Source organism: Lepidochelys kempii, chromosome 2 (assembly GCF_965140285.1).
Source record: "Lepidochelys kempii isolate rLepKem1 chromosome 2, rLepKem1.hap1, whole genome shotgun sequence".
Lineage (NCBI taxonomy): Eukaryota > Metazoa > Chordata > Testudines > Cheloniidae > Lepidochelys > Lepidochelys kempii.
The window spans coordinates 91,442,597-91,467,654 of NC_136381.1; the positions used below are offsets into that span (position 1 = coordinate 91,442,597).

Here is a 25,058-nt window from a genome sequence, read left to right on the forward strand (position 1 = left end):
ATAACACTTCCTTTACCTCTGTGTGTGAATATTGTTCACATTACATAGCAAATAAACACAGCAGTCTGAACCTACTTTCCAGTGAACATCTGAAGGCATCCTTAAACGACCACACAATGCGGTGACAGCTTAGCATTATCTCCACTGGAGACCAGATGTGGTGGTTTATAGACAACTGGGGAAAACGTGTGTATGGAAACTTGTATGTGCTTTGCAGCTGTCAGTGATATTAGTCTGTTACTTTAAAAAGCAATAAGTCCTTTCCCCAAAAGAGGAAATATTACAGAAAAGTCTCATTTACATTTACTTCTGCATTTATATCAGTAATGAAGTCCAAGTATTCATCCATTTCTCCATCAAATGCAAAGTAGTGGTAACGATTTCAATGCCAGTCTTTGTGAACTGTAAATGCCTTGTTTTCTCTTAAACTGGAAACTTTTGTTGAAGGCCTGCAAAAATTATAAATTATCATCCTAATGCTTTCTCCTCCTGCTCCTCAGAACCAAGGTTAACTTTGGTGAACAAACTGACAACAGTCAGACTGCTACTCCCTTCAATAAGCATTTATTTTTACAAAGTTAACATATTCCAGCTGCTTAATCTTTACTTTGAATGTTGAACAATACCCGCAGCAATTACCCATTTTAGCAACCATTAAAGCTTTCTGTTCTTTAACATGGTTTTTTGGGCTGGCTTATACCCAAAGGCAGCAAGACTGGCATAAATGGTAAATATCCCACCATGTTATAAGATTCCAACCTGATTCTCTTTAGCACTAAGAATCAGGAGGAGAGAAAAGGTTTGACTAACTGATGGACCACCTTCAAAATAAGGCACCCATCTAATTAGTCCCTACACAATATAGTAAGAGAGGAAGCTTCTATTTGAGGAAGGCCAAGTCCAGGTAAAATCACACCATGACAGGGCTGGAGAGCTGTAACAGCAAAGGCTACCAGCCAAGAAAGAAACTCTGTCCTTTCACTCCAAATGTTAAACAACATCTACTATGGTATTAGAGAGACGAGGTGAAATCTTGGGACCGACACGGTTACAACTACACTGCATAGCTACTGGAATGATCATTTTAAAATCAGTAGGCTCAAATAACTTTCACTCAACAGTCCAAAAAGAGAAGGCTGAGGAGATCTCTGGCCTGCTGATGTTAGTTTTCAATAAATCTTGGAATACCAGGGAAATTTTAGAAGACTGGAAGAGTGCTGATTTTATGTCAATAAAAAAGGACACACCAAATGACCCAGAGTCAAAAATAATGAGGACCAGGTAGTCATACAGAATAATCTTGATCATTTGGTAGGCTGGGACCATTCAAACAAAATGTGTTTTAATATAGCCCATTGCAAAGTCATACATTCAGGAACTAAGAATTCAGCCCACACCTACAGAATGGAGGACTGTCTCCTGGAAAGCCGTGACTCTGAAAAGGATCAAAAGATCACAGTGGACACACAACTGAACTTGAGCTCCCAATGCAATGCCATGCCAAAAAAAAAACTAGCGTAATCCTTGGACATTGTGATACAGCAACTACGATCATCAGGGATATTGTTGGTTGTCAGTCCCTAGGTAGAATCTCCCAGGAACAGAAGGCAAGATACTTTCAGGAGATGGCTCTGAGCTCTCTTTTATAGGAGATCAGAACGAAGCAGACTTATTGGTTTTAAGTCACAATGGAAAGCAGACCTTCATCCACTAATGGAACTACAAAATAATCTGCTTCGGTCTCCCAGAAGGCAAACAACAAAACAATACCAAACAAGCTAAACGAGGGAGGAAAAGAGAAGAGGAAAAGATAGCAAGTCTAAATCCTATTGCCAAAATGCTTGAAGGCTACTCAGCACCTAGATATCATGGCAGTATGCACATTAGGAATTAATATATAGAAAGTTTCACGTCATATTAATTGCTCAAAAGATTGAAAGTTGCCAGGTGTTGTTTGCAAGGTGTGCTGAAATGGCCCATCTTGATTATCACTACAAAAGGGTTTTTTTCTCTCCTGCTAGTAACAGCTCACCTTAAGTAATCACTCTTGTTATAGTGTGTATGGTAACACCCATTGTTTCATGTTCTCTGTGTATATAAATCTCCCCTCTGTATTTTCCACTGAATGCATCTGATGAAGTGAGCTGTAGCTCACGAAAGCTTATGCTCAAATAAATTTGTTAGTCTCTAAGGTGCCACAGGTACTCTTTTTTTTTTTTTTTTTTTGAAAGACTTGAGTTTCTCAGTGTTTTGAAAAACAATGAAATACTATGTAATTTCCTTGTTATAAATTTAGAAGACACTGGAATTTAGCAACATACACAAATGGGAAATGTTCTGACCTTACAAACATTGGTTATGAAGGTTTCCTTTAACTCTTCTCTGTACGCTGGGTACTGCTCAGAGGAACAATTTCTTGTGATGGACATACATGCCAAGTCCTCTAGACTGAATTAACTGTATCACCTCCCTCCTCAATCAGCCAAGATCAGTGGGGTTAGAAATCAATCACAAATTATGCAAACCAAAACACTTAGAATAAAATAGAGCGTTTGTCAGAACTTAATTGAAATCCGTATGAATAACCTCAGCTGCTGTATCCATTTGTGCTTACCCTTGGGAAACAGACCAGAGGAAGCTATTTTTGCTATAATATTAAAATCACAGCACAGACGGACTTCCGTTTTAGAGGGGGAAAATATTAAGAGGTTATCTTAGCTGACCCAAAGCCCTCAAACCCACACTACAAATCTCACTCACATGTTATAGACTGGGCATTCATTCAGAAAATTAGGAAACAGATTTGCAGGCTACACACCAGAAGTCTGAATATTAAGCATTTCAACAGTCTTCATTTTATAACAACGAAAGCATTTGGCATTTTTTTGAAATGTTGTGTTCTCACACACAATTCTCTAGCAGTTTGAGTAAATAAATATATAGATGTCTTTACATTTATTTTTGCATTACTTAAAACAGTCAAGAACAATTATTATTGTTAATGAAAAATACTTTCCTTTGCTCAGTGACAGATGGAAGGTTGTGTAATGTACATGTCAGGACAACAGCAAAGAATCACGAACACAATGGCCTCTAAATGGTCTCTACATTTTAACATTTCAAGGAGCTTTTCATAAATAGGGGTATGATTCCTGGGCTTGTTTACACTTTAGCAGTTTAAAAATGTAATCATAATTTCTGTATGTATTCTCCATTTCTAGAGGTTGTTTTATTGATGGAAGTGACTGACTGATAACTGGGAAACAGATAAAACAGACTTGCACATCTGATCTCTGATGTAAGAATATGTAACATATAAAAGAGGTTACTGCCCAAGGGTAATAGTTGATTTTACATACCCAATTATCAAACATCAGACTTAAGCCCTATGGACTGGGCCTCCAGCCCTTACTCACTTGAGTATCTCCCATTTCAGTCAATTGAATTACTCATGAGAGTAAGGTTTGCAGACTCAGCCACTAAAATGTTTCTTATCCTTTGTGCTGCTATAGGACTTTTGAATATCATATCAAAAACATCTGTTTCTAAGACAGTAGGAGTGGGAGTAGAGAAGACATGCCCTAGTGTGGAGAGAGGTGGAAAAGGGTTGCTCAGTTGCGATCCCTTACTTATCAATTCAGCAAATGCACTGGCAGACTCCAAATTGAAGTCTTGGGTGGATCTCAGTGGCTCTTCTTCATTAACTTACACAGGGGATCAAGTCGAGAAACATTTGGCAAGGATTTTGAGTTTCTGGAAAGTAACTGTAGCAATATTCTATAACATTCATAATTAAAGTACAACATAGAATATTATGTAAATATACTGTTTGATCCAAAATGTTTATTCTCCAAGGTAAATTTCTATGGGCTGACAGTGTGGAACAGAAGAAATGTTGTTCTTTGGATCTAAGTTTGAGTAAACAACTTAGCTAATTGCTTCACTTACTGTTAATAAATTGTTATTGCAAAATTATAAAAACCCCGCTGGTGGTGTTATTAGGTTACATGCTGCTCTGTTAAAGGGGAGAGAGCGATTCAAGACCATGACCATGAAAATTTTTTGACTGAAACACCTACCATTTTTCACTTTAAGAGTCAAATGTAATGGGAAAATGAAGACTCTGTGTCCAAAAACAGGTGATAAAGATGATTACAAATTCCTAATTTTTTTAATGTTGCTAGAAAGGGTTAATATCCACTGGAAAGATTTCCTAAGAGGTATAATTAAAAGCTTGTAGAAATTCCCACTATGCAAGGGTATTTAAGCTTTTGCTGCAGTTCAGCTGCCCTCATGGGAACAGCCAACTAGGTAAGCTGTACACAGCACGACAGGTATCAAATTGGCTAAAGATCTGGGCCCAGATTTTTAAAAGGTATTTAGGCACTGCTCTGCTCAGCATTGCAATCCCTAATTTATTTAGAAGCCCAAGACTCATTTTCAAAAGTGACCTAGGGGCCTGAGTCCCACTGACTTTCCATAAGACACAGGCTCCTACAGGCCTATGTCACTTTTGAAAATGAGACTTAGAAATCCACAGCTGGTCTGTGCCAGTCAACTCTGGTTTGCAAGGCTCAGGCTGCGGGGCGCTCCCATTGCTGTGTAGACTTCCTGCATGGTGGGAGGGTCCCAGAGCTCAGGCTCCAGCCCAAGCCCAGACGTCTACACAGCAATGAAACAGCCCTGCAGCCTGAGCCCCATGAGTCGAAGTCGGCTGGCATAGGCCAGCTATGGGTTTTTCTTTGCTATATAGACATACTCTTAGGCTACTAAACCAACTAGCCTCTGCAATGCTGAGTGAAACAATGCCTAAATACCTTTTAAAAATCTGGGCCTTGATGAGCAGAAGCTACAAAATTAGGAATTTCTTTTTTCATGCATTTTATTGGTAAAATCAACCCACTATTCAGAAATAAGGCCACAGATATTAAAGGGCAGGTCAGAAAGGAAATCAATTGTGCCCATTGTGACACCCCATATGACACCTTGTACCTCAGGTTCACCTCTATTATATGATTATGATATATGGTGTATAAAGTATGCCTTGAGAGATATCATTTCAAAACTCACAACCTACTGAACATTATTATCCTGGTAAAATATGTGCAGCAACTATGTATGTAAAATTGTGAGATTCTACTGTATAATAATGATCTTACATTAGCATGTAACAAAGTTAGAAAAGCAGGCTCAGACTAGTTTTTCAGAGACAAAGACACATTTGCACACCTGCAGGGAGCTAAAGAGTCATTATCTGTTTCATCAGAGATTCACCAGCAGGGAAGTTGTAAACAAGACATTTACAACTCACTTGAAGGACAGCCTGCAGAGTACATACGCAATGGAACTGCTGACCCCATGATCAAGCAAAGACTTTTCCAGTATAAAAAGGAGAGACAGTGACCTACTCCTCACCTCTCCTCCCACATCTCTACTCACAGCATCATGATCTCTTGAAAGACAATAGGAGCATCACTGAACTGTTGGTGTGGGGGAGGGAGGGGTGTGTCCTAGCTGGAAGGTGTTCCAGTTTGTATGAACTGCTCTAAGCTTTTGGGTGAGAAACCTTTTTGCTTTCAAATCTTATATAGGTTGGTAATATTTAGGAATTAGATTGCGGATTTATCTTTTATTTCTTTTGTAACCAACTCTGACTTTTATGCCTTTATCACTTATAATCACTTAAAATCTATCTTTCTCTAGTAAATAAACATGTTTTATTGATTTGTCTAAACCAGTGTGTTTTGGTTGAAATGTTTGGCAATATGTACTCAGGTTAACAAAGGCTGGAGCACTATAATAATCCATCATTTCATCAAAGGAAATTAATGAGCTTGGTTTGTTCAGTAGCGGGCTCAACAGTGCAAGATGCACATTTCTGGGGTACCAGGCTGGGGCTAAGAATTAGCGGGTGTCACCCTGTATATAGTTCATGAGTGGCTGGGAGAGCATTCATGTAATTTTGAATCATAGAATCATAGAATATCAGGGTTGGAAGGGACCTTAGGAGGTCATCTAGTCCAACCCCCTGCTCAAAGCAGGACCAATCCCCAATTTTTGCCCCAGATCCCTAAATGGCCCCCTCAAGGATTGAACTCACAACCCTGGGTTTAGCAGGCAATGCTCAAACCACTGAGCTATCCCTCTGGGAGCGACTCTATATGTCTGTGTGCAAGCAGAACCTGGAGAGGCTGAGTTTCACTAGCAAAGCAGTGTAAGAGGCACCCCAAGCTGAAGAGTTAAGGGGACTCAGTGGTTCAGTTTGTACCCTGAGGAATATCACACGCAGGCAAATGGTGAACACATAGTATTTACAAAAAAGAAAAGGAGTACTTGTGACACCTTAGAGACTAACAAATTTATTTCTTTATTTAAATATTATAAGCTTTATGAACATAAGCTTTCATGAGCTACAGCTCACTTCATTGGATGCATGTATTTTCCACTGCATGCATCAGATGAAGTGAACTGTAGCAGCAATGCAAGGAATTCCAGAGTGAGCACACTATATTCTCTCAAAAGAGGTAAAAGCCAGAAAAAGTGTAACACACATTTCGCCAGTGCCCACAAAAAAATTTAAGTAAATAATGATACAGCAGGTGGAATGTTTTCATTTAACGTGTAAGTTCCACCACTGTTGAATAGTTAGCAGTTTTAACTAGGATGATGTTAAGTTTTTATTCATATGACATGCCAACAGCAAAATCTACTCCGATCCTTGCCAATCAGAGACTGAATGGAAGACTAACCTCAAAGGAATTCATTTTACTGGACAGGAAGATTCTTTCCTTTATGAAGAGGTTAGGGTACACTAAATCCTACTCTCAGAGCATACATTCTGTGTAGCACTGTATTTTAATAGCTTTTCCGACCAATTGACTATTAAGGTCAAGTTGGCTGAGGACCTACAGTCTCTATTTTTCTAAATAAATGATCCATTAAACATTGTTAAGAAGAAACACACTCAAAAATTACTTAGATAGCTGCAGCCCATTATCAGATGTAGTCATGAATATATAGATATTATTAACAATTTGCTATTTTATTAATTGACCCATTAGAATCTTTACTTGAAATGAAACAGAAGAAAAATAAAGGAACAAAATAATAGATATTCTTTATACTTATTTGCTTAGGTAGAGCTTTACAGAAGTATATCTCTTCAGATGGAGAGACTGAAATATACAGAGAGACAGAAAAAACTGACTGTCTACTTTACAAAGGCAACGAATGAGATAAAATAATTAATGGCATAAAGAAGACAAATCAGGAATATCTGTTCCCCTTGCGTCAAAGGAACAAGGGGACAATCCATGAAATTAAAAGGTGGCAAATTCAAAAATCGATAAAAAGAAACTTTTTCATACAGTGTATAATTCAACTGGATTTCATTGCCACAGGAATTCCTTCAGGACAAGAACTTAGAAAGATTCAAAAAAGGATTGGACACTTATATGGCTATCAAGAATAGACAATTAACAATTAATTTTGGAAGTGATACTAAACCTCATACATTAGGGCTTAAGCCACTCTCTAACTATTAGCCATCAGGATGTGGCCTAATATGGGGGGGCAGATTATCCCACTTCTGCTTACTGTAGGGTTCCTACACCTTCCTCTGAAGCATCTGGTGCTGGCAACTGTCTGAGACAGGGTACTGGCCTACCTTTGCCTACCACAGGTCTGGTACAGTGTACCAATTCCTTTCTTCCTATGTTTGCATAACAGAAGTTCAGTTCTGCTATGTCTATCTTTTCTTGGCCCCGCCCCAAAAAAGAATGTTTAACTTTATATTTTATCTAACTCTGTTCACACAAGGGAGATCTCTAACTTTTGGATCATCCTGGGAAAGGACGTGTTCTTGTGTTATTACTTTTAAGCATACTGATTATGTTTACACTGTATTAATATAACTCACTTTAGCTTAACCAAGCATTGTAATTAACGTTGATTCCATAGCACAGCTATGGTTATTGTGTGTTTCATAAGATGCATTTTTTGCTGGTATTGCGGGGGGGAGGGGGGCGATTCCCTCTGTGTATGTGAACTTCTTGTGGTAAATAAAAGCACACAGTGTAGGATGGGGTAAATTAGCAATATTTTCCCCTTCTTCCCCCACAGCCCTAAGAGCCAGAGAGCAGAAGTAGCAGGTTAGGGGGCTGAGAAGGCCTGGCCCATCTGAAGACCAAAAGCACTAGCAGGTGGCATCACTGGTGGACCAAGGGTCATCCTTACTCCCCTGAGCACCTGAAAAGGAGTGGCATTAGTAGTGTAAGAGCGGGAGACAGGCCAACAAAATGATAAGCTGGGAAAAATTACCAAACTCCCCAGAAAAACTCGACGATGGAATAAGATAAAAGGTTTAGGGAGTTCAATGTATTTTAGGGTAGGTTGGATAAATCAGGTTTATACTGAAAAGCCAGCCTGAATCCTAACTAACTACTGAACAGCTGCTACTATTCCATAATATTTTAAAAAAGTTTCCGTCTCCCTTTCCGCTCCTACATCAGTTAACCATTCCTGGCTTCATTCTACTCTCTCTGCTTCTCTCTATGATGTCCCCTCTTATGAATCTCCCTTCTAAATATATAGCTCCACATTTTTCATTCTCTCCATGAATGAAAGTCTCTCCCTGCCTGTAAGGGATTTTGCCAACATTCATTTGGGATAATGTGTGTAACTCAATTGATGGGTGCACCACTTGTGAATAAACGTAGCCACCTCAAACACACGCCAATACAGCCTCTATACTATATAATGTGTTTTACATACACTTACATGCACATCTATAGCCAAATAGAATATACGATGGTGAGAGGATACATAAAACATTTTATTGACTTCTGCTTGAGTTCACCATATTACCCATGAGTTGTGAAGCCACTACATTCTAGGTAGGGAAAGAATATATGAAGATAGTATAAAGTTTTTGTTGGCACAACTTTAAGGTGATCATATAACTCCTTTCTGGCACAGGTACAAGCTAGAAATAAATGGCAATAAGAAATATACAGCACTCCATATTAATATATATTTTCTTCATGGCTCTTATTTTGTTTTCTATGTCCTTTGGATTTTTTTTAACCACTGAAGGGTTTCTGAAGTTACACTTTGATAAAAGCAGTGAGCAAGTACCATGTGGATTATAAAACTAAGCCACCTATAAGGATTTCAAACCTTAACTATTATTACAGCTGTTTGTAAGACAACGATAACTGTGTTTCTCAGCAACTTTCAGTGTTTTTTAATAGCCCATCGACTTCAGTAGGGCCAGAATTTCACCCAGAGTGGGATTGTTTCCATTGATTTAAATGTGTTTTGGATCAAGTCCTAATAGCCTTTTCAGAGGCAAACGGTATTTTTCATCTCACAGTATACACTCTAATTTACAGGGTGATTGAATAGTTTACAAGTTTAAAACAAAAGTATTACTGTGTGTATATTGATGTATATATTTGTGTACTTCTATAATATTTAAATAAAAAAGTAATGTTCTATATAGGCATATACTGAAAATGCCTAACTGCTCACTGTGGTCAGCTTTGTACCTAATCTAGGGGGACAAAAAGCAATTAATGTGTAATACAGTCTTCAGTAATTACATTAATGAACAGCTGTTATACTGAGCATGAGCAAATGGAAACGTTTTCACTCATCCAACTTGAACAGGAAGAAACTGTGGGGAAGCTTTTTGCCTCGAATATTTAGGGATTTGCTAAAGACATAATCAATGTATACTTTCTAGCTAGATTATTTGAGAGTTTTGGACCAGAGTAAAAATAAAAATTACCCACTACTGTTCCAAGAAAGATAAACGAAGTATAGAGGAAAGGGTCATAAAAACAGGTGGAGACGTCAAGGCGGTGACTCTGTTATTAACACTATATTGTGTCTATCAACACAATACAATGTGTTGATTTACATATAACTGTCCACTATTGGCTCTCTAAACTCACCATAATTTATTCAGTTAATTTCTTGTAGGTGACACAGAAGAAGCGATCTGAATGCAAAGTGGAGAGCGCCCTTCCAGACCAGCTCAGGAAAATAACCACTAGGAGCAGCGTGGAAGAAAGCATGAAGACACTTATGGGAGAAGCAGACAAATAGAATGTTGAGCCTGGTGTCATTGGCAGAGAGAGCAGGAAGGCAACATGAAAAGCATAAAGTAATGTTTAGTATCAGGGGGTAGCCGTGTTAGTCTGTATCCACAAAAACAACAAAGAGTCCAGTGGCACCTTATAGACTAACAGATTTATTTGTGCATAGGCTTTCGTGGCCTAGAACCCACTTCATCGGACGCATGGAGTGAAAATTACCAATGCGGGCATTATTATACTGACACATGAAGAGAAGGGAGTTGCCTCACAAGCGGAGAACCAGTGTTGACAGGGCCAATTCGATCAGGGTGGATGCAGTCCACTCCCAATAACAGATGAGGTGGTATCAATTCCAGGAAAGGCTTTTGTAATGAGCTGGCCACTCCCAGTCCCTATTCAGGCCGAAATTAATGGTGTTAAATTTGCAAATCAATTTTAGTTCTGCAGTTTCTCTTTGAAGTCTGGTTCTGAAGTTTTTTTGTTCAAGTATAGCTACTTTTAAATATGTTACAGAATGTCCAGGAAGATTGAAGTGTTCTCCTACTGGCTTTTGTATGTTACCATTCCTGATGTCCGATTTGTGTTCATTTATTCTTTTCTGTAGGGACTGTCCGGTTTGGCCAATGTACATAGCAGAGGGGCACTGCTGGCACATGATGGCATACATAACATTAGTAGATGTGCAGGTGAATGAGCCTCTGATGGCGTGGCTGATGTGGTTGGGTCCTCTGATGGTGTCGCTAGAGTAGATATGGGGACAGAGTAGGCAACGAGGTTTGCTACAGGGATTGGTTCCTGGGTTAGTGTTAGTGGTGTGGTGTGTGGTTGCTGGTGAGTATTTGCTTCAGGTTGGGGAGCTGTCTGTAAGCGAGGACTGGCCTGCCTCCCAAGGTCTGTGAGAGTGAGGGATCGTTTTCCAGCATAATGTTTGTTTCCAGGAAATGTATGTTTGTTTTCCTGATCACATTATGGGTCATGGTCTATCATGAAAGTATGCTAACCTCTATCAAATACCCATGATTAACGGGTACAGGACAAAAAACAGAAAGCTTAATTGTAGGGCCACTTTATAAATAATTTTCTCTACCATTGGATTGTCACTGGTGATCGGAAATAGAAAGTTTTTCACAGTACTCACTCCCCTAGTAACCAAATTAACAACAGAAAATTCTCTCCGACTGCTTACCTCTTTTGCACTTTTAATTTTGGCCAGGAATGTGTACAACTCCATTGTTTCAGCAAACAGTGCCCGACATACTGCCTGATAGTGGTTTGGCGCCTCTGATCGGGTTGGTAGATGGGCAGCACACAACTAGGGAGGAAAATAAAAATTGTTATATATAGACACATACACAGCTGCTTTTACTAACACAACACAGGTAGGAACCGACTGTACTTACAGAGTAGCATCCAAATGTTCCCTGGACATATTTACGTCAGTTTATTTTTTTAACCAATGATAGTTTCTATTATACATTGTTTTCAAGATTCTGCAACCTAAAATAGAGATGCACTTAATTTCAGGCAGCAATTAAAGTACATTTCTTTACTTTTCTGCTGCCTTTTCGTTTTTGTAGGAAAAGTTCTGAGAGTGAAGGAGAGATTAGGAGACATTCAAAAAGACGCCGTCACTTCCTGGAAAACTTTGGGTATGTCTACACTACGGAATAAGGTCGAATTTATAGAAGTCGGTTTTTTAGAAATCGGTTTTATATATTCGAGTGTGTGTGTCCCCACAGAAAATGCTCTAAGTGCATTAAGTACATTAACTCGGCGGAGCGCTTCCACAGTACTGAGGCTAGAGTCGACTTCCGGAGCGTTGCACTGTGGGTAGCTATCCCACAGTTCCCGCAGTCTCCGCTGCCCATTGGAATTCTGGGTTGAGATCCCAATGCCTGATGGGGCTAAAACATTGTCGCGGATGGTTCTGGGTACATATCGTCAGGCCCCCGTTCCCTCCCTCCCTCCGTGAAAGCAAGGGCAGACAATCGTTTCGCGCCTTTTTTCCTGAGTTACCTGTGCAGACGCCATACCACGGTAAGCATGGAGCCCGCTCAGGTAACCGTCACCCTATGTCTCCTGGGTGCTGGCAGACGCGGTACGGCTTTGCTACACAGTAGCAGCAACACATTGCCTTCTGGCAGCAGACGGTGCAGTATGACTAGTAGTCGTCCTCATCATGTCCGAGGTGCTCCTGGTCACGTCGGCTGGGAGCGCCTGGGCAGACATGGGCGCAGGGACTAAATTTGGAATGACTTGACCAGGTCATTCTCTTTAGTCCTGCAGTCAGTCCTATTGAACCGTCTTATGGTGAGCGGGCAGGCGATACAGACTGCTAGCAGTCGTACTGTACCATCTTCTGCCGAGCAGCCATGAGATGTGGATGGCATGCAGTCCTTCTGCACCGTCTGCTGCCAGCCAAAGATGTAAAAGATAGATGGAGTGGGTCAAAACAAGAAATAGACCAGATTTGTTTTGTACTCATTTGCCTCCTCCCCTGTCTAGGGGACTCATTCCTCTAGGTCACACTGCAGTCACTCACAGAGAAGGTGCAGCGAGGTAAACCAAGCCATGGATCAATCAGAGGCCAGGCTAACCTCCTTGTTCCAATAAGAACGATAACTTAGGTGCACCATTTCTTATTGGAACCCTCCGTGAAGTCCTGCCTGAAATACTCCTTGATGTAAAGACATCCCCTTTGTTGATTTTAGCTCCCTGAAGCCAACCCTGTAAGCCGTGTCCTCAGTCACCCCTCCCTCCATCAGAGCAACGGCAGACAATCATTCCGCGCCTTTTTTCTGTGCGGACGCCATACCAAGGCAAGCATGGAGGCCACTCAGCTCACTTTGGCAATTAGGAGCACATTAAACACCACACGCATTATCCAGCAGTATATGCAGCACCGGAACCTGGCAAAGCAATACCGGGCGAGGAGGCGACGTCAGCGCGGTCACGTGAGTGATCAGGACATGGACACAGATTTCTCTGAAAGCATGGGCCCTGCCAATGCATGCATCATGGTGCTAATGGGGCAGGTTCATGCTGTGGAACGCCGATTCTGGGCTCGGGAAACAAGCACAGACTGATGGGACCGCATAGTGTTGCAGGTCTGGGACGATTCCCAGTGACTGCGAAACTTTCACATGTGTAAGGGCACTTTCATGGAACTTTGTGACTTGCTTTCCCCTGCCCTGAGGCGCATGAATACCAAGATGAGAGCAGCCCTCACAGTTGAGAAGCGAGTGGCGATAGCCCTGTGGAAGCTTGAGAATCAATTTGGAGTGGGCAAATCTACTGTGGGGGCTGCTGTGATGCAAGTAGCCCACGCAATCAAAGATCTGCTGATATCAAGGGTAGTGACCCTGGGAAATGTGCAGGTCATAGTGGATGGCTTTGCTGCAATGGGATTCCCTAACTGTGGTGGGGCTATAGATGGAACCCATATCCCTATCTTGGCACTGGAGCACCAAGCCGCCGAGTACATAAACCGCAAGGGGTACTTTTCGATAATCCTGCAAGCTCTGGTGGATCACAAGGGACATTTCACCAACATCAATGTGGGATGGCCGGGAAAGGTGCATGATGCTCGCATCTTCAGGAACTCTGATCTGTTTCAAAAGCTGCAGGAAGGGACTTTATTCCCAGACCAGAAAATAACTGTTGGGGATGTTGAAATGCCTATATGTATCCTTGGGGACCCAGCCTACCCCTTAATGCCATGTCTCATGAAGCCGTACACAGGCAGCCTGGACAGTAGTCAGGAGCTGTTCAACTACAGGCTGAGCAAGTGCAGAATGGTGGTAGAATGTGCATTTGGACGTTTAAAGGCGTGCTGGCGCAGTTTACTGACTCGCTTAGACCTCAGCGAAACCAATATTCCCACTGTTATTACTGCTTTCTGTGTGCTCCACAATATCTGAGAGAGTAAGGGGGAGACGTTTATGGCGGGGTGGGAGGTTGAGGCAAATCGCCTGGCTGCTGGTTACGCGCAGCCAGACACCAGGGCGGTTAGAAGAGCACAGGAGGGCGCGGTACGCATCAGAGAAGCTTTGAAAACCAGTTTCATGACTGGCCAGGCTACGGTGTGAAAGTTCTGTTTGTTTCTCCTTGATGAAACCCCCCGCCCCTTGGTTCACTCTACTTCCCTGTAAGCTAACCACCCGCCCCTCCTCCCTTCGATCACTGCTTGCAGAGGCAATAAAGTCATTGTTGCTTCACATTCATGCATTCTTTATTCATTCATCACACAAATAGGGGGATGACTACCAAGGTAGCCCAGGAGGGGTGGTGGAGGGAAGGAAAATGCCACACAGCACTTTAAGCACAGCACTTTAAAAGTTTACAACTTTAAAATTTATTGAATGATAGCCTTCTTTTTTTTGGGCAATCCTCTGTGGTGGAGTGGCTGGTTGGCCGGAGGCCCCCCCACCACGTTCCTGGCCGTCTGGGTGTGGAGGCTATGGAACTTGGGGAGGAGGGCGGTTGGTTACAGAGGGGCTGCAGTGGCAGTTTGTGCTCCAGCTGCCTTTGCTGCAGCTCAACCATACACTGGAGCATACTGGTTTGGTCCTGCAGCAGCCTCAGCATTGAATCCTGCCTCCTCTCATCACGCTGCCGCCACCTCCTCTCTTCAGCCCGCCACCTCCTCTCTTCAGCCCGCCACCTCTCCTCCCGGTCATTTTGTGCTTTCCTGCACTCTGACATTATTTGCCTCCACGCATTCGTCTGTGCTCTGTCAGTGTGGGAGGACAGCATGAGCTTGGAGAACATTTCATCGCGAGTACTTTTCCTTTTCTTTCTAAGCTTCACTAGCCTCTGGGAAGGAGAAGATCCTGTGATCATTGAAACACATGCAGCTGGTGGAGAAAAAAAAAGGGACAGCGGTATTTAAAAAGACACATTTTATAAAACAGTCGCTACACTCTTTCAGGGTAAACCTTGCTGTTAACATTACATACATAGCACATGTGCTTTCGTTACAAGGTCACATTTTGCCTCCTCCCACCGCGTGACTACCCCCTCAACCTTCCCCCCTCCTTGTGGCTAACAGCGGGAAACATTTCTGTTTAGCCACAGGCAAACAGCCCAGCAGGAATGGGCTCCTCTGAGTGTCCCCTGAAGAAAAGCACTCTATTTCAACCAGGTGACCATGAATTATATCTCACTCTCCTGAGGATAACACAGAGAGATAAAGAACGGATGTTGTTTGAATGCCAGCAAACATACACTGCAATGCTTTGTTCTACAATGATTCCCGAGTACGTGTTACTGGCCTGGAGTGGTAAAGTGTCCTACCATGAAGGACGCAATAAGGCTGCCCTCCCCAGAAACCTTTTGCAAAGGCTTTAGGACTACATCTAGGAGAACCGCAAATGCCAGGGCAAAGTAATCCTTTCACATGCTTGCTTTTAAACCATGTATAGTATTTTAAAAGGTACACTCACCAGAGGTCCCTTCTCCGCCTGCTGGGTCCAGGAGGCAGCCTTGGGTGGGTTCGGGGGGTACTGGCTCCAGGTCCAGGGTGAGAAACAGTTCCTGGCTGTCGGGAAAACCGGTTTCTCCGCTTGCTTGCTGTGAGCTATCTACAACCTCCTCCCCCTCCTCATCTTCTTCGTCCCCAAAACCTGCTTCCGTATTGCCTCCATTTCCATTGAAGGAGTCGAACAACACGGCTGGGGTAGTGGTGGCTGAACCCCCTAAAATGGCATGCAGCTCATCATAGAAGCGGCATGTTTGGGGCTCTGACCCGGAGCGGCCGTTCGCTTCTCTGGTAGGCTTGCCTCAGCTCCTTCAGTTTCACGCGGCACTGCTTCGGGTCCCTGTTATGGCCTCTGTCCTTCATGCCCTGGGAGATTTTGAGAAAGGTTTTGGCATTTCGAAAACTGGAACGGAGTTCTGATAGCACGGATTCCTCTCCCCAAACAGCGATCAGATCCCGTACCTCCCGTTCGGTCCATGCTGGAGCTCTTTTGCGATTCTGGGACTCCATCATGGTCACCTCTGCTGATGAGCTCTGCATGGCCACCTGCAGCTTGCCACGCTGGCCAAACAGGAAATGAGATTCAAAAGTTCGCGGTTCTTTTCCTGTCTACCTGGCCAGTGCATCTGAGTTGAGAGTGCTGTCCAGAGCGGTCATAATGGAGCACTCTAGGATAGCTCCCGGAGGCCAATACCATCGAATTGTGTCCACAGTACCCCAAATTCGAGCCGGCAACGTCAATTTAAGCGCTAATCCACTTGTCAGGGGTGGAGTAAGGAAATCGATTTTAAGAGCCCTTTAAGTCTAAATAAAGGGCTTCATTGTATGGACCGGTGCAGGTTTACATTGATTTAACGCTACTAAATTCGACCTAAAGTCCTAGTGTAGACCAGGGCTTTGAAACACAGTCTATCTGGAAGCAATTTCCCTTTTAAATTATTTTTCTTCCCTTCCCTTTTAAAAATAATACACTTTGGATATTTAACTGAAAATGGGATAGTTGATCCTCAGACATTTTTTCCCTTCCAAGGTCATAGCTCTTAGTTTATAATAGCATAATTGTCTTCATAGCAACATACTAATTGCACAAAGAGGACTACAACTTTAAGCGAGCATCAAGACAAGATTATCAAATAAACAAATGTTTTGTTCCTACGCAAATGATGTTCCTAGTAATAAAAAAGAAGAAAGAAAAACACAATGTATTTTACTTTAGCATAATTGTTTCTAAATAGAATCTTTTTCAGAATTTTCTGTCAGATGTCAGGAGCTTCCTAAAATGAAAGCATCTTAACTCCATTGTCAAGAAAAGAAGAGTTCCCTAACAAAACAACTTAAAGAGCCAAATTCTGAAAAGATTTAGATGATAGTCTAATATAGATTGTGTATCAACTGGTTAGAAAACAGAAGATGAAATCCCACTAAGCCTATTCCTAATGGTTCGCATGGTTTAAAAGCAGGTTGTAAAAAAGTTTGCGTACGATTTAAGTTAGACTGGCATCACAGCAAATGTCCACTAACATTCCTAGAAGCACACACAATTTGATAAAAATAAATAAATAGTAAGCTATGAACTGACAGATCTATCAGCTGTGAAACACTCAGGAAGACCTCTTGAGGGCTAAATTGTGCTTCTAGACATACATACACAATTACCACCAAGATTAACAGAAACTGAACAACCCTCTCTAAAGAGAAAAATTTTGCCCAGAAATATGGAAGATGGGAAGTTCTCAAAAACCTTTTATAATGTTTAAGGGAGGCATTACTCTGCTAACTCCCAGTCCTATAAAGTAGCAAAGTAGAGTTTTACGGAGGGTTTTGAAGGCAGATAATGAGTTACTTTTACAGACACTTATGGGGAGTAACTCCCAGGCATAAGGGCAGCACAGGGGAAAGCATAAAGGTGCTTGCTTGAAAATCTAGCAACTGGATGGTGGAGGCTGATATCATGGGCCAAGCAGAGGTGGTCGTTTCCTCATCTGTAAAACGAGGATATTTACCCTCTTTTGTAAAGTCTTTGAGATCTATTACTAAAATATATTTTTTATTATTATTAATTATTATTATTTATTATTAAGGATCCTGCACTCCCTACTCAAACAAAATTCTCATTGAAGTAAATTGGAGTTTGGCCCAAACTGATGAGGATTGCTGTATCAATCTCTAGGATCCCAATCTTGCAACTGAATCTGTGTAGGCAGACTCCTGCTCCCATCCCACATAAAGCCTCACTGCAGTCAACCCATACAGACTCAACTGCAAGATCTGGACCTAAATGCATTAATCTTTTTGAGTAATGCTACAACATGTGGTCAGTTCAGTACTTATGTAAACAGATATAATTCCTATGGGTTACACCTTAGTTAAATTTGGTCCAGTGCCTTTAATACTACTCCCAGCACGGTGTGCCTAAGCCAAGGTATTCTTCACAGAAGTCTGCAATAAAGACACAGAACAAGTATTTGTGAAATAGTGCCTATAATCTGTTCACCATAAAAATACATGTTAAAGCATCAAAACAAAATGACCTGAAACCCCAAATAAATATTATTGCACAGACACCCAAACAAAAAACAAATGTAATGCTGGCCTTAAGGCTTCCTACTAGTGGTTTTATAGTAGTTTTTTACTATGCAGATAAAGGTGAGAAAAAGCTGAGGGAAAAATCACTGGCTATGTTAGAAGCTTTCCAGAGGTAGACCTATTTTTTGAGACAAAGTCTCTTTAGTAGCAGAGGAGCCCTTCATTAGTTTGGTAGTACATTTGTCTAAATCTGTCCTTTTCCATGGTGAACTTTCTGGAAGCAAATGATCATGATGCAGGTACGCTCAGGCCCATCACATGTGTATTATTTTTGACTTCTCCCACCCCATCTTCCCAGGCAATGTCCAAATTCTGCCACTTCTTCCTCCATAAAATTTCTAAGCTCTTGCTTTTCCCCTCTATCCACACAGCTAAAACTTAGGCCCTCATAATACCCTGTTTTGATTATTGCAACCTTTCCTTTCCTGGTCTCTTTGATATCGCACTACTCCATCAAGCTTATCCAAAACACATCTGCCATGATGATCTCTCTTGCCTCTTGTTCTTATCCTGCTACACTGTCCCTCTGAATATTCTTTCACGGGATCCCTCTTTTCCAACACATCAAATTCAGACTTCTCGACCTCACCTTCAAGGCCCTTCACAACTTTATATTTCTGATCAATAGAAGACTATAACTGGATTATTTGCCGTTTCAAGACTGAGATACAATGGTGGAGCTATACAAGGGAAAATTTAACATTACTGCTTTCCCTCACTATGTTTGGCTGTAGCCAGTTCATGAAGAAGAAATTTAAAACAAAATCAATTTTAAGACTTTTTTTTTATGAGGAACACTTATCAAAATAACACAAAGCTACTTTTTAATTAAGAGCTTTTAAAATTTATAATCAAACTTATAAGGCCCACAACATTTACAACAGTTTTTAAAGGAAGTTATAAAATGTGATTCTTTCATTAAACTTCATTGCTGAGTATTCACCATGACAAATTCTATAGAAAAACAGAGAGTGCTCTTCTCCATTAAATTATATGAAGAGACTGTGTACCGCAAAGGGGCAGGGGAATGCCATAGCATATCAATCCAACCCACACCCCATTGACAACCTGGAGAACAAACACAGGAGATATGAAAACTAAATACTTAGTCACTTAATGAGAAGGCTAGCACCATATTTAATGGAAACTGGCCAAATTCTGACTCTTTTAGAACCGTTAATTTATCCTCTCTTTACTTAATAACTAACTCTGTCCTCACTTGACCTATCATTCTTTCAGTAGGCCACAGTTATTAATTTTAGCCTTTTCTGTTTGTGTAAATGTTTAGAGTGCAGGTTAAGATTTTATTTTTGTTCAGACCACATGAAGTTCTGTACTGACAATACTTTCATACTTTATTTGGAAGTATGTTAGACATCTGCATAAAAATATTCAGGCAACTACTAAAATTCTGTACTAGCAAGTTTGTACATGGGATGGGTATCCTCTATTACTGAATACAAAGTAAAGCAACCAAAAATTAAATTAAACACTTGCAATTAAAATGGAGAGAAAAGTGATCAGACTTAAAGAGAACTGTTTGGTTTTTTTAGAAGTAAGCAATGTAAAATTACCCATTAGGGGCCTGCAGCTCCCATTGACGTCAACCTTCTGAAAATCAAGCTCTGAATTATCGGTTTTCTCAAGTCATAAGGATGCATTAAATAAATAAATTAATAAATAATAAATAATAAAAATAATAATAATAAAGTCAACCTAAAGTAAAGTGGTTTAGCACATACTTAAATAGCCTGAACAGGCTGAAGTCAGATCTCTATTCAGTCCGACTGCACTACATATTAACAAGATTTCTAAACAACTGGTGATTTTACATATAGCTGTGTTGCAAAATCTAGACACAATATGGTGAATCAAATATGAAATGTCATCCCTAACCCTGAATTTCAGGACATCTATTCATTTTAATCAAACCTTTAAATGTGTTTTTTGTTTTAAAAAGGTGTTTTTCTCTAACATACCTAACACACACCCATCTAGCATTAATATAGCTGATGTATTTTAAGATCCAAAAGAATGAGGCAGGCATTAAAAAACCCTTAGAACTAAGCACACCATAGCAGTCCATAATTATTTCCATCAGATCTTCAAACCTTTACTTCAAATCTTTTCATCCATTCAAAACTCTCCAACTGAAACGGTGATTTTGTACAGCAGCTGGGTAGGGTGCTTTCGTGATTCTGGTGCTTGCTTGCCTTTTCTCCCCTCGTGCTGCAGTTCAAGCCTATCTTGAGGGGAGTGAATGTTCTCACAGAGTCCTGTGTTTAATACAAGGGCTTTTTGTTCTGTTTTCAGGAGCCCTACCAAAATGTAAATTTTAAAAAATTACTGTGTTTTTGTAAACTGGTAAAATGGTGGAATAATTTTACCAGTATTACTGGTCATTAAAAAGTACTTAATAACTAAATCAACAAGCATTTCTATTTTTAACTGTTCCTTTATCGTGAAGAGTTTCTTCATGAATCTATCTAGAATAGATGACTCAAAGCATTCAATTTTTGTTTAAATCACTGAGAAGATCAGTGTGTTTCAAAGGTCACAGAAAACAGACGTCATGTAAATATCAGACCCTTGCCAGCTCTTCTCTCAGGATTCATCCTCTATTCACCAAGAAACAGTGTGCATCAAGCCTACACAGTGTTAAAAGAAATCACAACCCATGACTCTATTTGAATGCATTCTATCAAGAGCTAAACCAAATTACAACACACATTCACAACTGATTGATCTGTTGGAGTTTGATTGCCTAGTGCACAAGTTTTTTTGCCAATAAATATTTGAAATCTGCACCACAACACCCTAGTCTGTCTTGGATCAGAGTTCAACAGAGAAAAAATTGTTTCTACTTTTAATCTTCTTCTGCCAGGTGACTATATGAATGAACTATCTTTTCTGTAGAGAATAAAAGGATTTTTTCTCCATGGGACCCAAAGACAAGCTATCAGTGCTCAAAGTATTCTCGAAAATGTACTATACAGCCTGTATGCACTGGGCTTGTAATGCATTTGCTACAGTCTTAGAATTACAACACAATATATACGTAAGAGGCACACTTCTGATAATGTAAAGCAGGAATAAAAAATATTACTTTTATAGAGCAAATCAATGAATATTCAATAGGACTATGTTTCAGACAAATCCACAGTAGTGGGGCATTGCCACATGTTCTAAGATACAGGTAACATAGCTCAGGCTGAGTTGTATCAAAGTTATTTTATGGAAGCACTATGATTCTATCTCTCTGCAGATAATCCAGATGTTGTGATGGGACTTTAAAAAAAAATTACATTGTAAAAATGAGCTCTAAGGATACTTTCACTTCCCTGACAAGAGAAAAAAAAATCTTGCTGTGACAGTAACTGTAGATCTGTAAAACTTGACCTAGCCTGGAATTTTAGTTTACTCCTTAGTATCCTGGCTGTTCAGGAGAATTAAATATGTTAAGGAATGGCCAGTTTCTGAGAAATAAGGTGGTGGTTGATAGAAAGGTAGATGGTTTCTTGCTCCTAGGACCTGATTGGAACTTATACACAGTGTAAGTCTCAACTTACCTAGCCTCCCAGCCATCTGGTACCTGGCCTCATCACCAGTTCCTTACAACTCCCAGTCCCTCAAATTGAAGATAATCAGTGGCAAGTGTCAGAGGGTGAGCAAGAGCAAAAAGCTTCTGACATGGAGCCCTGACTGGCTTTTTTGTTGAGGTGGGATGGGAACTCAATACTCTCCACACTGAAATGTCAGAAAGCAGGGTTAGGTGAGAGCTTGTAAGGTGAGGCTTTTACCAGGGAGAGGGAAAAGAAGGATGAGAGCAGAGTATATACTCAGTTTAGAACCCTAAATTTAGCTATTAAGCTCCATGATAAACAGCCAAAACCCACAGAAAGTAGGGTTCAGAAGCTGTGAAACTCTGTATGCTTATATCTGTGTTTGCAACTGTAATAGGCAGGCCTGAAGATAAATACACAGTGAGAATATTCACTCTCCCTAATGTATCAGATGAAGCTTACATACCCACAAAAATCCTGTGTGTTCTTTGAAATTCAGACATCTTTATAATACAGCAATGCTGCCAAATGTACGTTAGAGTTTGTTTTCAAAGTACCAATTATTTTGCTTTACCCAAACTGTTCCTCCATTTCTACAGTTCACTCCCCTAGTTTCAGCTGTCTGCAAGTGAGACACAGATTTTCCTCGTTGTACTAATTTTCTGTAGTAATCTGGTATGACTTCATACCTTTTAGGATGCTTTGGTTAGCTCTTGGGCTTTTGATGCAGAATTTGTAGCAAGCTGCTACGCTTTTCATGCCTTTGGGGCAGACATGCCATAGGAGCATATGGCCTTTAATATTCCAGTTTAAACAAGACTAAAATCCAGCAGTTCAAACAATTTTTCCTGAAAATGGCAAATAATTGCTGTCTCAGTTTCAGGGAAAGTGCACCTGCATATCCCCCTCCATGGTCCACTCCAGGAGTTCCAAGTCAGGTCTCAGATCTCCAGTCAACACCTGTCTTTGGCCAGGGACCCTTATCCCATTCCCTTCTGACCTGGGGAATTAAGGCTGCCTTACACTATGATATCTCCAGCCATCCAATTTACCTGAAGGCCAACCCCTATGCTTTGCTTTCTCTTTAAGGGCTATGAACAGTGTATTGCTAGCAGTTACAGGTTACCACCTAGCTCTTTCTAAGCAAAAAGATTTATTCTTAAAGTAAAAGCATTACAGCAAAAACATGTAAAACCAACAAACAGATTTACACATACTCTCAATGTACTAGAAATCACCCACCAGTCTTATGGGCTCCACATCAGTCTAAGTCTTTCCAAACCTTCCACAAGTGTTGGAGCCCTCCCCCCTTGGACAGAAGATCCTGCCCATTTGGTGGATCTGAAAGAGGGCCTTGTGTCAGTTCACGTTCATCCTTTTATACTAAAAGCCCTTTCTTTGTCTTTTAGTCTCTGGAAAACCCAGCCTGAACCACTATATGCAAACTACTCCTGGGGGGGTATCTTTCTAGAGTCCAAGTGTCTTGCCTTAATCACCCCCATGTTTTTAGCTCCTGCAGGAGCTGTGGTAAGCCTCCCCAATGGAATAGGACACAATCATACATAAACCTTTCATCGATTTAATATAGTATGGTCCCCAAAGATATTGCATACAATTGCAATAGCTGCGACAATTGCCTGCCAAATTACTTGTCATAAATATGTGGCTCTCTCTATACTTTGTCTCCATGCTTATTTAGGCTTTGATTCAGCAAAGCATTTAAACACATTTTAGTCCATCCCTATTTCAGCAAAACACTTAACCATGTACATAAGTAATTTCCTGAATCAGGGCCTTAGACCATCTGCTGAGTTTGTGAACAATAGTGTTGATAATGAGAGTGATTTCTGTGTTGTGGACAACTAAACACTTTTTCTCTAAGAATCTAGAGGCAAAAAGCACCATTATCAATCCCTTGGATCATCCAATTCTCACTTGCAGTCTCAAATTTAAACTAATGAACCTGTAGCACTGGGGAAAACCCATTTGTTGGTTTTGAAAGACTGACACGTACCCAGCAACGTTCCCTCTAATTTTTGACAGGCCATGTGCTCAAAAAATTTCTTCTGTGCAAATTGTTGTGCTTCTGTGCAAATTTCTGTGTGCACAGTGTTTCGCTATGTGCGTGGGGTTTAGGATCTGTGAGCGTGCGCACACGCGCATAGCTTAGAGGGAATAGTGCCTACCAGATCCCCAGGATGGAGTTGGGGTGACCTCTGATAAGCTTTTTAGCATGCATGTAGGTTCTTTTACTGCTTTTAATATTTTTTTTTCTGTAATGCCTTAGAATAAATGTGCTTACTTAGGAAGAGCTGTGTGGTAATTTGTGACAGTGGGCCATTACGCTATTCATAGCTTTTGAAGAGAAAGCAAAGTGCATATATTGGCCTATCTAGGTACTCTGGTTTGCTGGGAATATCAGAGTGCAGGCAGAGAACTGTGGAGCCTGGAAATCCCTGGTCAGGAAGGAGAAATGCAGTTTTCTGTCGAAAAGAGGTGAGGGTTGAGGAGCCAGGAGCCTAAAAGTGAGTGCCCCTGAGGGGCAACAGAGGGGGAATCGAGGTGCCGTTGGCCTGAACTGGGACACCATGCACAGGTTGTAGTTGTTTTTATAAATAAAAGACACAAAGCTGTCAACCCAGCATTTTTCAGTTTGAAATTAACACACAAATATTGATGATTTTTTTAAAAAAAATCTCACACTGAAAAAAGCATCTTTAACCAACCATCATCTAGAAAAACAAGTATCTGCATACAACTTCAGTTTAAACTAAATTTTTTATTGGTTTTTTTTCTTCAAAAAAAATTTGGGAAAACAAAAACAAACAACAACAACAAAACAGAGAACAATAATGTAGAATGGACAGGGAGGGGAAAGAAAGGAAGGAAGGAAGGGAGGTAAAAGGAGAGTGACATCTTAGTTTCCTTCCACTAGGAATTAATCAAAGATTTCTAAAAAGTCAGACCAAATCTTTTCAAATTGGTCTTGAGGTCCCTCTTCTCCAGAACGTTGCCTGCTCTTTACTGGCCAGGTTAGCCAAGTCTCTATGCAAAGCTTGTATCTCTGGAGGTAGTCTGCTCTCCCATCTAAGCTATACGAGTTATTGGGCTATAAGCCCAGCTCTAGAGAACCAAGGTTTCTGTGAGCTGGCGAGTTTATAGGATAATGTCCCAACACACAATTCTGAGAAATAATTTTTAAGGTGGTATTCATTATCATATTAACCTCCTGCCTACTCCCAAAATATGGGAGACCCACATCTCCAGCAGCAGTCTGTTTTGGCAAGGACCACATACATTGTAATCTAAGCAGGGATCAGTGAGAAAGAA

General features: G+C 40.8%; 1 protein-coding gene across 3 annotated transcripts in view; it reads right to left on the bottom strand.

The window, feature by feature from the left end:
* Positions 1-25,058, bottom strand: part of SPIRE1 (spire type actin nucleation factor 1) — a 172,854-nt gene that overhangs the window by 58,579 nt on the left and 89,217 nt on the right. For all 3 annotated transcript variants that reach the window (XM_078851582.1, XM_078851580.1, XM_078851581.1), the window contains exon 4: positions 11,287-11,412. In XM_078851582.1, the coding sequence (XP_078707708.1) occupies positions 11,287-11,412 (126 nt within the window). The remainder of the gene's footprint in view (positions 1-11,286; positions 11,413-25,058) is intronic.